The 13847-nt window shown below is 41.7% G+C and overlaps 3 protein-coding genes across 5 annotated transcripts in view; all 3 read left to right on the top strand.

The window, feature by feature from the left end:
- Positions 1-13847, top strand: part of krz (kurtz) — a 375871-nt gene that overhangs the window by 266836 nt on the left and 95188 nt on the right. The gene's annotated exons all lie outside the window — the stretch shown is intronic.
- Positions 178-963, top strand: LOC135697635 (trypsin 5G1-like). The gene has a single exon (XM_065217418.1). The coding sequence runs from the start codon at positions 178-180 to the stop codon at positions 961-963; it is 786 nt and encodes a 261-aa protein (XP_065073490.1).
- LOC135697585 (trypsin 5G1-like) lies at positions 9958-10805 on the top strand. The gene has a single exon (XM_065217366.1). It carries the CDS (start codon positions 9958-9960, stop codon positions 10753-10755), a length of 798 nt encoding a protein of 265 aa, XP_065073438.1. The 3' UTR covers positions 10756-10805.

The following is a 13847-nucleotide window of genomic DNA, read 5'->3' as shown; positions in this document are numbered from 1 at the left end:
CATGCCGAAACTACCAACACTGTGATGTGACGAAAACAAAGTTAAGCCGTATTCGCCGGTGTACGATAAAACATCAAAAGACAGGCGTGTAGATTGACGTTCTATAATTTTTCCAACTGAGGTGACAGTCCAGTTTTTCACGAGCAGTGTGGCAATACTAGTTCCAGAAATACAAAAATGTTGCGTTTGGGCTTTTCTGCTCTGCAAAACCTTTCTAAAAATTTATTTATTCGTAATAAAAATCTAAACACCGATTTTGCAATACCAGCACGACGCATAGTTGGTGGTCAAACGATTCCGATCGCCTCGGCTCCCTACGTGGTGGCCCTGGTAGATAACCGTGAACAATCATACTGCACTGGTGCTTTGATAAGTTCTTGCTGGATAATTTCGGCTGCCCATTGTGCGACAAACCGAGCAACTCCGGCTTTTATCCGAGTTGCATCAAAATTAGGAAATAAAGGTGGTGAGCTGTACGGAGTAGAAAAAATAGTGAAACACCCGCACTACCATCCTAGTGGATACGACTATGACTTGGTATTGATCAAGTTGACCAACGATGTCCCGTTCAGTAGCACGGTGAAACCGGTAATGTTGCCGGCCTTGAACGAACCCCCCCTACCGGTCGGAAAGATGCTCATTGTGTCAGGGTTTGGCAAAACTAAAACTTTTGAAGATGTGCTAAATCAACAAAAACTGCGCTCTGTAAGTGTACCGATTGTGAGTCAACACGACGGCCAGCTAGCCTACCCCGGCCGTGTAACAGACCGAATGATGTGTGCTGGATATCCTGACGGTGGTAAGGATAGTTGCCAAGGCGATTCCGGCGGCCCCCTCATCGACGGTGATACACTCGTCGGGATAGTTTCTTGGGGCAGAGGATGTGGCATGCCCAATTCCCCTGGAGTCTACGTCCGTGTCTCGGCTTTTCGTGATTGGATTAACGAAATAACTGGAATTTGATCTAACGTTCCTCGACAACATTCTCCGGGTATTAAAAAAAACATTCATTGCCAACTAAAAAAGACCGAACGATTCCTTAAACATACGATTTTTGGTTTTTCTATATCAAACCATTTGGAAATTAAGAAAATAAATGAAAAATTATAATGTAAATATCTTGCGTTTTCTTTATTCAAATATCACAATTGGTATAAACATGAATTTGAGTTCAGAACGCTTGGGCTGGGCTCTTTTCTGATGGAAACGATGCAGTATTTATCGATCATTTTTTAATCATGAAATGGCAAATCATGACGGCAATCATTCCTTTTGCCAGTGTCACACTACCGTACTATTACGAAACTATCAATTCCATACTTTCATCTCCTCATCTATCGTATAAAAATGTTCACTTTAAGTCTGATATTGACATTAAACATCTCCAACTATGTAAATCGTTACCTTCATGTATGACGTAATAAAACCACGATTAGTTAAAGAACGAAAAATTGCTTTCAAATAATTTGCTCAGGTAAGGTCAATCGAAGTGGATCAAAATAAGCTCCATATGTTTCTATATTTTAGGATGTCTACTACCTTGTCCAAAGCATGGCATGCTTTATAACCGCTTGTTACTGACTATGTAAACGGGATGCCCTAGGATACTTCCAGTAGGAGCGTGATAATCCAGAAAGAGACGCAGTACACCTTTTTTGCTGAGAAATGCCACACCCCTGATAACACAGACGTGCGCACAAACCACTTAGACAGAAAAGCCTCCTCTCGAAGTCTAAATCTCCGGTCATGACCGCATTTAGTCCACCGCACCTCAAGCTATGACTATAAAAACCGTCTGGAGAAGTAACACGTTTGGCTGCTCCATCCTTGAATTGTAGCAGATTAGACCTCACATTTTGCTCCAATTCACTATCGTTGGATTGCACATGGCATGTAATCCAGGATCCACACGGTGATCATCTGCCGATCAAAATTTCGATTGCCAGTGGGTTCAACTCGTCAGAATCCGTTAACGTCGTGTATGATCTTACCCGTAACATCGATTGGACTAGGTTCCAATCCGCGATAGGCGATAATCGTCAGTGGAAGAGCTTCCACCGTTGGAGGAATATAACTTCCGCTCAATTCTCATCGCCGACAGCGCACTTTAAGCTCAAACACGACCGATGCCGCGATCGTCATTTCGTAAGAAAACACCATCGCTCTGGTGGGATCAACAATGCACGGAGATTTACCGTAAAAAGTCCGACGCGTTCAAACTTTTTCGGAAACGCGGAACACGGGAGCATTTCGACGCATACACATCTCTTGAACGCGAACTCAAGAGCCTCATCAAGGCCAAAAAACAGGGTTACTGGCGGCAGTTTGTAGACGGATTGTCGCGCGAAACGTCTATGAATACGCTTTGGAATACGGCGCAAAGAATGCGTAACCGGTCTACTAACAACGAAAGCGAGGAATACTCGGATCGCTGGATTTTTAAATTCGCGCGAAAAGTGTGTCCGGCTTCCGTGCCGTCGCAATTGAATCCTCGCGAAACTGCGAACTCGGTAGACGAAATCAGTCAGCCTTTTTCAATGGTCGAACTTTCACTCGCTCTCCTTTCGTGTGGCAATTCTGCCCCGGGATCTGATAGAATCAAGTTCAACTTGCTGAAAAACCTCCCAGACGTCGCTAAGAGGCGCATGTTGAACTTATACAATCAGTTCTTGGAGCTCAATATTGTTCCCGACGATTGGAGACGAGTGAGGGTGATAGCCATTAAAAAGCCTGATAAACCCGCGTTGGATCACAATTCGTATCGGCCCATCGCGATGCTGTCGTGCATTCGAAAATTGATTAAGAAAATGATCCTTTTTCGCCTCGACAAATGGGTTGAGACGAACCACCTTCTTTCAGATACTCAATTTGGTTTCCGTAGGGGTGAGGGAACGAACGACAGTCTCGCATTGCTATCCTCGGAAATTCAGCTAGCTTTTCATAAGAAAGAGCAAATGGCTTCTGTGTTCTTGGATATCAAGGGGGCTTTTGATTCAGTATCGGTTGAAGTTCTTTCAGAGAAACTCCACGCTTGTGGATTGTCTCCATTAATGAATAATTTTGTGTACAATTTGCTGTCAGAAACACATATGAGCTTTTCTCATGGAAACTCAACAGCTTTTCGGTTTAGCTACATGGGTCTCCCCCAAGTCTCATGTTTAAGCCCTCTTTTGTACAATTTCTACGTTAGAGAAAGTGATGACTGACTTAGTGGCAATTGCACGTTGAGAAAACTTGCAGATGATGGCGTAGTGTCACAGGGCCAAATGAGGTTGACCTGCAAGGACCCGTACAGGATACCTTGGACAATTTCTATACTTGGGCTATTCAGCTAGGTATCGAATTCTCCACGGAGAAAACTGAGTTGGTCGTTTTTTCTAGGAAGCATAGCCCAGCACGACCAAAGCTTCAAATTTTGTGTAAACCGATCGCTCAAAAGAATTGTTTTAAATATCTTGGGGTCTGGTTCGAAGTGCTGTTGGAGATCCCACATTGAGTATCTGAGATGAAAATGTCAACTAAGGATCAATTACCGGAACGTGGTGGGGAGCCCATCCACAAGATCTTCTGACGTTGTACCGGACAACGAATTTATCGGTTCTAGAATATGGTAGTTTTTGTTTCCAGTCGGCAGCTAAAACGCACATCATCAAGCTGGAACGGATCCCGTATCGTTGTCTTCGTATCGCGTTAGGATGCATGCACTCAACTCATACTATGAGTCTCGAAGTGCTGGCGGCCAAGTTGCCACTATCCGTCCGTTTTTCAGAGTTATCTCTGAGGCTTCTCACCCGTTGCGAAGTAATGAACCCACTGGTGATCGAAAACTTTGAGAAGCTTCTGGAGCTAAATCCTCAAACATGTTTTATGACTTTGTACTACCTATATTTAACACAGGATGTCAGCCCTTCAAGAATTATTCCCAATCGTGTAGTCTTCTCCGATTTCGGCAATTCAGTGAATTTTGATTTATCTATGACGCAGGAAATCCGCGGATTTCCAGAGCATCATCGTCCTATGATTGCTCCGTCATTATACTCTGCAAAGTTTGGCCATGTTCATTCTGCAAGAACGTTTTTCACAGATGGATCTCTAATAGAGGAGTCCGCTGGTTTTGGTGTATTTAATGAATTTCATAGCGCCTCTCGAAAACTTGAAGCTCCTTGTTCTGTGTATGTGGCTGAACTGGCAGCAATTCACTACACTTTGGAAACTATTGCTTCACTTCTTCCAGACCACTACTTTATTTTTAAGGATAGTCTCAGTTCTGTCGAGGCTATCCGTTCCATTAGGCCGGTTAGGAACTTCTCGTATTTTCTCTTTCTCTATACACGGCCAAATTTTTACGCCAGAATCAATAAGCGAAACAGAGCAAGTCTTTGATTGAACATGAACAGCGGGAAATTTTCGAGATTTCCGGGAAAACCGGGATTTTAAAAATGAAAATACACTGGCCATCCTGCAAAATGATTCAACAAAACTTGTAACTTTGCCGAAGATGCCACCCTGCTTGACGCTTCACTTTAAAGATATTGAACAAAAAACCAATACATTTGACACGTCTTTCAAAAATAATATCTTCTCAATCGCACCTAATTGCACACCAGAATGTTCAGAGCTGATAGCTTTCTAGATATTTGTAGATGTTTTAAAAAGAACTTGTATTTCACCAAATTGTTCATAATTGTTCAAAAAGCTCCAAAAAGCTTCAATCTAAAATTTCTTTTACATACATCCAATATAAAATGCTATTGAGCCTTAAGGTGCGATTTTGTGTGAATCCGTAGGTATGATTTTTTTTTAAATAAAGCTTAGATCTAATTGTAGACCTACTAAGCACAACCCGCGGATTTAGTTAGAACATAAGAAAAGCGATACTGTCGGTAAAGTATGCACCCGAATGCAAGAAAATACTTGAGGATTGTGGGGGAAAATACAGTACGATTTATCCCAGGCTACTATTGTAGAAAATCGTAACTGAATGGTCTTCAGCGGAACGCTTCGGAATGTTTAGAAAAAATAGGCCGCACGCTTGATCAAGTTTGGGATACATTATTGACTGCTTTCGAGGACGTTATTTCATTTGAATAGCTTGTTTAACCAGGGCTTAAACAATCGTTACGTCGGTCATAGCTTGTTATGATAGCCTGAGTAATGCGTAAAGAGTTCGTCGTGTTTCGTGTGAAAGTGGAAACTATTGAAGGCCTAAGTGCTTTTTCGTAGCGTTTAGTTTTCGGATTTGAAATCGTCGGTTGCAGTGGCTTGCTGACTGAGCAGAAAAACGCAGTCCCAGGTCCTTTCATATTAAAGAGATTTATGCTGAAATTGCTTGTATATCGTGTATTTTGCGATACTTGCCGTCGTCGTCGGTGCCGGATTTGAATGGTTACAACAACTCGAGTAATGGTATGATGTGTGATATGAGGGGCTCGGTGGCCTTAGAGCGACCGTTTTTGCTTACTGAGCAGAACATCATGAATCTAATCTCTCATCCACATTCAAGATTCGTCAAACGTTTCATTTGTTAATATGACTACATGGTAATAGCAGCAACTAATCATCGAGGAGCTCGTTTGCCTGAGCACAACACCGTGGCTTAAATACTAAGCTCCTTCATGTTATATTACCGTTAGGACATCAATTCAGCTTCTCGTTTACCAAAACGAACTCTTTTGCAAACCCTTACCCAACATCCCAATGATTCCTCGTAGAAGTGCAGAGTACTCCTCGGCTTCCATCGACGCAAGTGTCACGTCAACACATTCCTACCCATTCCTTTCTTGACCTACGTTCGGGCGCGGCCGGCGCTGGTATTGTCTAGTTTGAGATCACTAGTTTTTCATATTGAGGATGAATTCTAGTCCCAATCATCATCATCATCAGCAATGGTTCATTAGGCACAAAATAGCGCACTCTTTTCATGAGGCCACATAAAGATGAAACTTTGGTGGATAGGGTTTTTGATCTAATTTCCGTCCTACTAGGCACAACCCGCGCTTTACCTTCTTTTTTTAAACGGGTATACAAAAAATGGAAAATTTCTCTCAAAGATGACTTCTAAATTTATTCACCTTTCCATACGTACCGTTGGATTTGATAAAGCGTCACAAATTGTTGAATTATTGTTTAAAATCTAACACTACTTCTTGATTCTAAATTCGTCCTACGCGTTTCAATTCCGTCCAAATGCATTGAAACGCCATTAGATTTTTTCATCCTACGGATAAACGTAGAAAAAGGGGATTCGCTAGGAGCGGTTCTTTTGTTTTGATTACAGTGAGCGTAAATATTCATACAATGCGCTCTAATAGGATTTTTGTTGTAGCTAATGAACTAACGCATCTGAACAAACCTATTATTGATTTGTGCATGGTGAAATCAATGATATTATTGATCTTTTCTGATCGATAGAACGGAAATGGGCGATAACGACGAAGTAGTGCTCTACCATACATGCTTTAAGTGAGCTCAATCTCATGCTGTAGGCTGGTGATCCGAAGTGATGCTCTCACATATTCTTTTTATTAATTTCTCAATCACGTCGCAGTACGTTTATATCATGTGTGATACCGACAGGTTTTGCCGCAATTGAATCTTAAATTGGATGATACTAGTTAGATTAAATAATGTACATTCTATCTGTATTCCGAATACTTTAAGAAACACGACTAAAAAGAGCACTTTTGACGTAGGACTACGTCTATGATTTCTATATGCGGGTACACTTTATGAAAACCGAAAATTGAACATGTATCAAAATTATGAAAGATTTTGAACGTTAATAACTCAGCTGCCCCTGGACCAATTTCAATTATTTTATCACCAATCGATCAGAAATATTCCTACGCATCTGTTAAATTTATGACTTTATCATTTTTAAAAATATCACTATTGAAAAATGTACGAATGTGCAACTGTTGCTATGATAACTAAAATTATTATATTATATTCAATCATCGCGTGGTGAGTGGTGGTGTTCTCCGGTACACAACGAAAGGCTCCCCGCAAGCAGCTAGCGATCAAGGCTGACCTCAACCGCTGATCGGATTCAGTTACAATTATCGTGTGTGGTGATGTCCGGTCCTCGGTATCAGTAGTAGCAGCAGCAGTGCTTTCGGCACGTGGCGTTGAACATTGTTCTCCAGTACACAACGAAAGGCTGCCTTCAAGCAGCGAGCTGCATCCCACATGAGCATCCATAGAAGGAGGAAGAAGTCGCACCGCTATTGATCGGAATCAGTAGCTCTTCGTGAGTTTCTGTGGGCTATCTATGTCAAGCGCATCATACTAAAGAGTATAAACAGAGAGATCCCCGCTCGAATTTTTATTCATACAGAAAGCTCCTGCTGCAGTTAACAAATAAGATTTATTATATACTATAAGACCACGTAGTACTACGTCGCCATTGCGTACAACCCCATAGGACTGTCTCTTGTAGTTTTTAATTGCGTGACGTACTTTCAATGTGTTTCATTCATTCATTATCATTGAATGAATAATCAAGAATACCTATATTGTAGTTGGTAACATACATAATTTGGGAATACCATTTACCTTGACAGGGTGCGTTGGGATGAATTCAGGTGGCCGTGATGGAAGTATTCACCCTAAACAAAATATGTTTTAGATAGGAAACTAATCTCGGAATGAAGCATTTTATCACATAAAAGAGTTACTTAAGTTAAGACGGACAAAGACTAGATTAATTTTGCAGATCAATGTATAAAGATAACAGGCTGATCTTGTGGGAAGAATAGGATGCGGCTCCGTCTGGTAACTGGGTTCGATTCCCGAATTTCTCTACTTCCCTGGACATAGAGTATGATTGTACTTGCCACACAATTATACTAATTCCAAAATTGTACAGGCATCGAAAGCTCTCAATTAATAACTGTGGAAGTGAATCTATAACACTAAGATGAGAGCACACAATAAGCTAATATGCGATAAAAAATAAGCTTGAAATGCAAAGAAGAAGAAGAAGAAGGTTCCGTATAGAAAGGTAACTAGGCCTTAAACATGTAGAACATAGCTCCCCATTTAGTTTATTTTTAATTATAGTTGTTATTTTAACCAGTACAAATAGTAGCAAGATCTTCGATCATATGTTTGGTAACAAGTGAATTTAAGGGCAGAAAAAGTTAAGTTAAATTCAATAAATAATGTTAGGATGAGACTAGCTTGGTCTGGATTGTGTTGATTGTTTGTAGTGGGAGTTCGGATTTTAATACAATTGTCTGTATCTGGTAGGGGAAAATAGTTGCTTCTCACTGGTATTAGCGACGTGTAGAAAGCTAATAGACATTCTGAGGGATTGTTTTTAGACTCTTGCGTCTACTTTGGTGCAAAATTTGCAATTTAGTTTAACGATAATAAACGTTTCAGCAGTTGATACCCAAAAATCATAGGTTGCCCATAATCGCAAGTCAGTCCCATCTGTAAAAACCTGGAAATGAGAAAACAGCGTTCAAAGATTTTACAAGTTTTCTGATTTGACACTTATTTTAGAGGGATAAATTTAAAAATAAACGTACAATGTGATAGAATGTATATATATTTACCAAAAAATATTGGATACAATTTCGTGAAATTTTTATTTTATGGCCAAAGTCTGAGTGGGACTGACTTGCGATTACATTTAACGTCAATGAAAAAAAAACGCAAGACAGTCACAATTCCATGACGATGCTGCATTAGTTTAGCACAGCATTGAACAGTAAAAAGATACCATGGTCCCATAGAACGTTATTGTATGTTTCTGCATTTGTTCCGCTGGTTCCAGAGCAATGACCGGAACACATTCCGGTGAGTATGGGTCTTCATCAGACCAGAGCCAAACGTGCCAAACCCACCATGCGATAAATCAATTCACATGAGAATTCAAAAATAAGATCAATAAGAGTCATGCTGAGTGACCAGCACCATTTTGGCCACACCCGGACATGTTTCGGGTATTCCCGGGGAAATGGTAAATCATTTTTAAATCAAAATCTATCAAACGATACAACAAATCACATGAGAAATCAAAGCCACATCCATTGGCGGTCAAACTGAGTATCGTAAGAACTATATTGGCCACATCCCGACATGTTCTAGATACCCTAGGGAACGTGAACAAAATCTGTCTTGATATAAATCTCATGATGCGATGTGTTGTCTAACAATTTTAATTCTATAGAAGCAATCCTAAAAACACATCTGTGTTTTATATTTTATTTAATGAAATCCTATTTTTTTTTTCTAATAGGACTGACTTGCGGTTACTTTTCGCTGTGGGACAATTTGCTTGGTATTGGTTTTCATTTTTCTTGAACAAACTACCTTTTTTCAATATCACATCTCAAAAAACTTAGAAAGATAAACTGAATAATGATGCTAACCCAAAATTGATAAAAATGCAGATGGGACTGACTTGCGATTACCTGCGTTTAGAAGCGAAGCGACACTTTTCAGTAATGAGTGCTAATTTTTAACAATCTTAAATAATAATATAGCAAATACTTCTTGACAATTTGTCAGAACAAGTGATTTAAATGAATGCGTGACTTCTACGAATATTGCCTTTTTTTTAATTTACTGTCATGTAGTTGGCTTCGGCAATACCTTAACCTATTATCGTCAGGGGGTAAACAACGTCCTTGAGAGCTCAATTTTGGCATGTGGATACATTGTGTTTCAGAGCAACTATTGGTCAAATTTGAGTGCTCTAGGACTTTGTTTACCCCCTGATGATAAAAGGTTAAGGTATTACCGAAGCCAACTTTTCCCCTATAAGAACAACAAAAGATAGCAAAACACGAGGTATACGAACCACTCAGACACAAAAGCCTCCTCTTGAACCCCGAATGAACGGAAACATTCCCGTGTCTAATCCAGCACACTTCAACACTTCAAGTTTTGACTATAAAAACCGTCCCAATGAGAGTATGTTCATCACAGTTTATACACAGTTTCAACATGACTCGTATCATCCTTCTATTAGCAGCAATCTTCATCGCTGTGGCCGCCAGTCTTCCGTCTGACGGATCCCATCCGCTGCGCCCATGGTGGAACGCCCCGCATTCTAGCGCCCGCGTCGTCGGTGGCTTCGAAGTCGACGTTAAGGAAATTCCATTCCAGGTGTCGCTGAGCAGTGGTTACGGTCACTTTTGCGGTGGATCTCTATTGAACGAACGTTGGGTTCTAACCGCTGGTCATTGTGCTAGGACTGGCGAACATGGTCTGCAAGTCCGTATCGGTTCCAGCCGACATGCTTCCGGTGGAAAACTGATCAAAGTGAGAGCTGCACACCAACACCCGCAGTACAATGGGGCCACCATCGATTACGATTTCACCTTGCTGGAACTGGAGGAAACAGTGACATTTACCGACAGTTGTCGTCCCGTAGAGCTGCCCAAGCAGGATGAGCCGATCCAGGATGGTACTTGTCTGCAGGTTTCCGGTTGGGGCAATACTCAAAACGCAAATGAATCGAGTTCGGTGCTGCGGGCTACCAATGTTCCGGCTGTATCACTGGAAGAATGCAACGAGGCTTACTCGGACGTCGGCACTGTTACCAGTCGCATGGTTTGTGCCGGTTACAGAGAGGGCGGCAAGGATGCTTGCCAGGGAGATTCCGGTGGCCCACTGGTCGATGGCAATAAGCTGGTTGGAGTCGTATCCTGGGGCTACGGTTGTGCTGTTCCTGGATATCCGGGAGTGTATTCTCGGGTTGCAGCCGTTCGCGACTGGGTGAAGGAAGTCAGTGGCGTTTAGAATGGTTGTGATTATAGGCTGACGATGGGAATAAGGAAATATACATTAAATTTAGCATCATTTCAAAAATGGATTGTTTTACTACACTTCAAAACCAGACTTGGTAAAAACACCGCTCGGTGCGGCTCGGTGGCAACCTACTCATGTATGCACAGCACTGGGTTTCTTCGATAAAGCACCCGGTGTCGGTGCAACATGTTGGCACGCCACCGAACCAAAAGAGAAACCCAAACGCGGTGCTACAGGCTTCGGCTCGCCACCGTGCGGCACGGAGCCAACGGAGCTCATGATTTCGTATCGTTCGTTGTTAGTGATGCGCTATACTCGGTCCCATTTGCGTTTTTGTCAAAACTGAGTTTAAAATTTTGGGGGGGGTCAAGAATCCCAAAAAGCTGTATACGTAGTTAATGAACAGCCCCTTTGAGATTTTTCATTTGAGCGACAGAGTACGGAACAGTCCGCCATGCTTCACGCACAGAATGACAGTTGTTTGTGGGGTTTTCCCATAGGAGTAAAGAGGTACAGTATCGCCGGAAAGGTCAATCAGAAAAGGAACGAAAAAAAAATAGCTGCAGGTAGACTGCGATAATGGAAACAAAGAAGAAGAAGCACGGTATTTTGTCTGGCACCGGACCCTGGCACGGAGCCGCACGGAGCGCACCGAATAACCATAGCACGGCACCAAGCCGAATAAAACGGCTCCGCGTTCAGGTTTCTTGTTCGTATCGGTGGCGAGCCGACAAGAGGTACCGAAACCGAGTGCGTGTTAGCTTTGAACGGGGAGCAATATTATTGCACGGCTCGCAGTGCCGGTGGGTGTTTTTCCAAGTCTGTTCAAAACACGAATATCTGCGTTCAGAAGTGTTTCGGCACAAGCTTTAAATGACAAACCTTTGCAGCAAATAACCTTTTTTTTAACTCGAGGTGTCGATGATCTTGATTTTCACAAGGCAGTGGGACGGAATTTTCTCAAATTCGCCACTTTTGGGCACTTTTGACACCTTCCGAATGTGGAAGGGCTTTATCTCATGCTGTATGCCTGCATGCAGTGTTGTTCATTATGCATGGAGTCTTCTTCTTCTTCCTCGCATTTCAAGCTTATTGCTTATTGCATATTAGCTTATTGCATGCTCTATTCTAGTGTTCTATTCTAGATGCACTTCCATAGTTATTGATTGAGAGCTTTCGATGCCTGTTCCATTTTTACATTAGTATTATTGTGTGGCAAGTACAATCAAACCAATGGGCAGGAAAGTTGAGAAATTTTCAAACCCGAAAAATTCCTAGACCGGCCGGGAATCGAATCTAGCCACCTCCAGCTGTATCTCTTCTAATAAAAAAGATATACCCAAATATAGTAAAATATATGAATAGATTCAAATTGATTTTACACGAGTTTAAAAAATAACATACCTTCATTTTTTTCATATTATTGAGAATACGCCCTTTCAGGGGGAGAGGTAGCTCATCGATTCTTCCGGTTCGCCTTCTAGCATCGTGCTATAAGGTACCAGGCGATAACCAGGGTAGTTGATCGATAGCTCGATGACGTCATTTCGTTGGCGTCTGCAATGGGAAATTCTCATAGCAGACGTTGACGATGGGACGTTGTCGAGTTGTTGAATAGCAACTATCGTGGTAACTCACCTGTCGATCTGCCAAATTTGGAAAGACGTCTGCATTGAATTGTCTCATATAATAATATTCCGCCCACTATATCACAAGAAATTGCGAGTAGCTGAGTGGAATGGAGATAAGTTAAGCATTGGGTACAGGACCAAGTCTCCCCTGGGTGGTGCCAAAAGATGAGCGCAATAGAATCATCAAGTTGCCATAAGGCACGGAATGAGACTATTGCATGGCTGGGTAGTCAAAGTCTTCCATTCGTTAGTCATTTCAGGTGGATTAGAACAGGTTTAGGTTTATGGTGGGCGTTGGCCAGATTTGGATTTTTCAGATGTAATCCTGGATAGGACCCTGTCATTGAACGTCGCGTGAAAGTGGAACTTAATGAAGGCCTAAGTACTTTTTCGTAGTTTTTAGTTTTCGGATTTGAAAGATCGTCGGTTACAGTGGCCTGCTTACTGAGCAGAAAAACGCGGTCCCAGGTCCTTACATATCAAAGAGATTTATGGTAAAATCGCTTGTGTATCGTGTATTTTGCGAAACTCGTTGTTGTCGTTGGTTCCGAGTTTGAATGGATACACAAATTTGAGCAACGGTATTATGTGATATGAGGGGCTCGGTGGCCTTAGAGCAACCGTTTTGCTTACTGAGCAAAACATCATGAGTCTAATCTCAGGCCCATCCACATTCAAGATTCGTCAATCGTTTTATTTGTTAATATGACTACATGGTAATAACAGCAACTCGGTGATTAAAAAGGTGCTCGTCTGCCTAGTGGCAAACGTTTTTGCTTACTGAGCAGAAGACCGTGGGTTTAGTCCCAAGCTCCTTCGCGTTATATGATTGTTAGGACATCAATTCAGCTTACCGTTTACCAAAACGAACCCTGCTGCAAACTCAACCCTATTACCCAATATCCCAGTGATTCCTCGTGGATGTGCAGAGGTGTTCTCGGCTTCCATCAAAGCGAGTGTCACGTCAACACCATCCTTCCTATTCCTTTCTTGACCTGTGTTCGGGCGCGGCCGGCGCTGGTATTGCCTAATTTAAGATCACCAGTTTTTACACATTGAGGATGATTGCTAGTCCCAAGCATCGTCTATTGGTTCTCTGTGTAATTACAACTGATCTGGCAGTAACAGAGTAGCAACCGTGGGCGGTCAATCAAGCTCAAGCTCATTATTGAGAATACGCCCTTTCAAAAGCCGTAAAAAAACTTTTTTTTTTGTTTGCCCCAACCAGAGATATTAACATTTGAAAAGTGCATATTTTTACGTCAATAACTCTTGATTGGCGAAAGATATCGCAAAAAATTGCGCCTTCTAAAGATCTAAAAGTTATTTGAAGACACCTTTGCTGAGAAATTCGAAATAAGAAAACTAGAGCAAAACAACTGTTTTTTTAAGGCCACCCTTACTCAATTCAAGAAAATAGCTCTTAATCGGCCAATTTAAAAGATCAAAAAT

This window comes from Ochlerotatus camptorhynchus, unplaced genomic scaffold, assembly GCF_037179485.1.
Source record: "Ochlerotatus camptorhynchus isolate MF236.1 unplaced genomic scaffold, CSIRO-AGI_Acam_v1.1 ptg000077l, whole genome shotgun sequence".
NCBI lineage: Eukaryota > Metazoa > Arthropoda > Insecta > Diptera > Culicidae > Ochlerotatus > Ochlerotatus camptorhynchus.
This window is presented reverse-complemented; position numbering and strand designations above follow the sequence as displayed.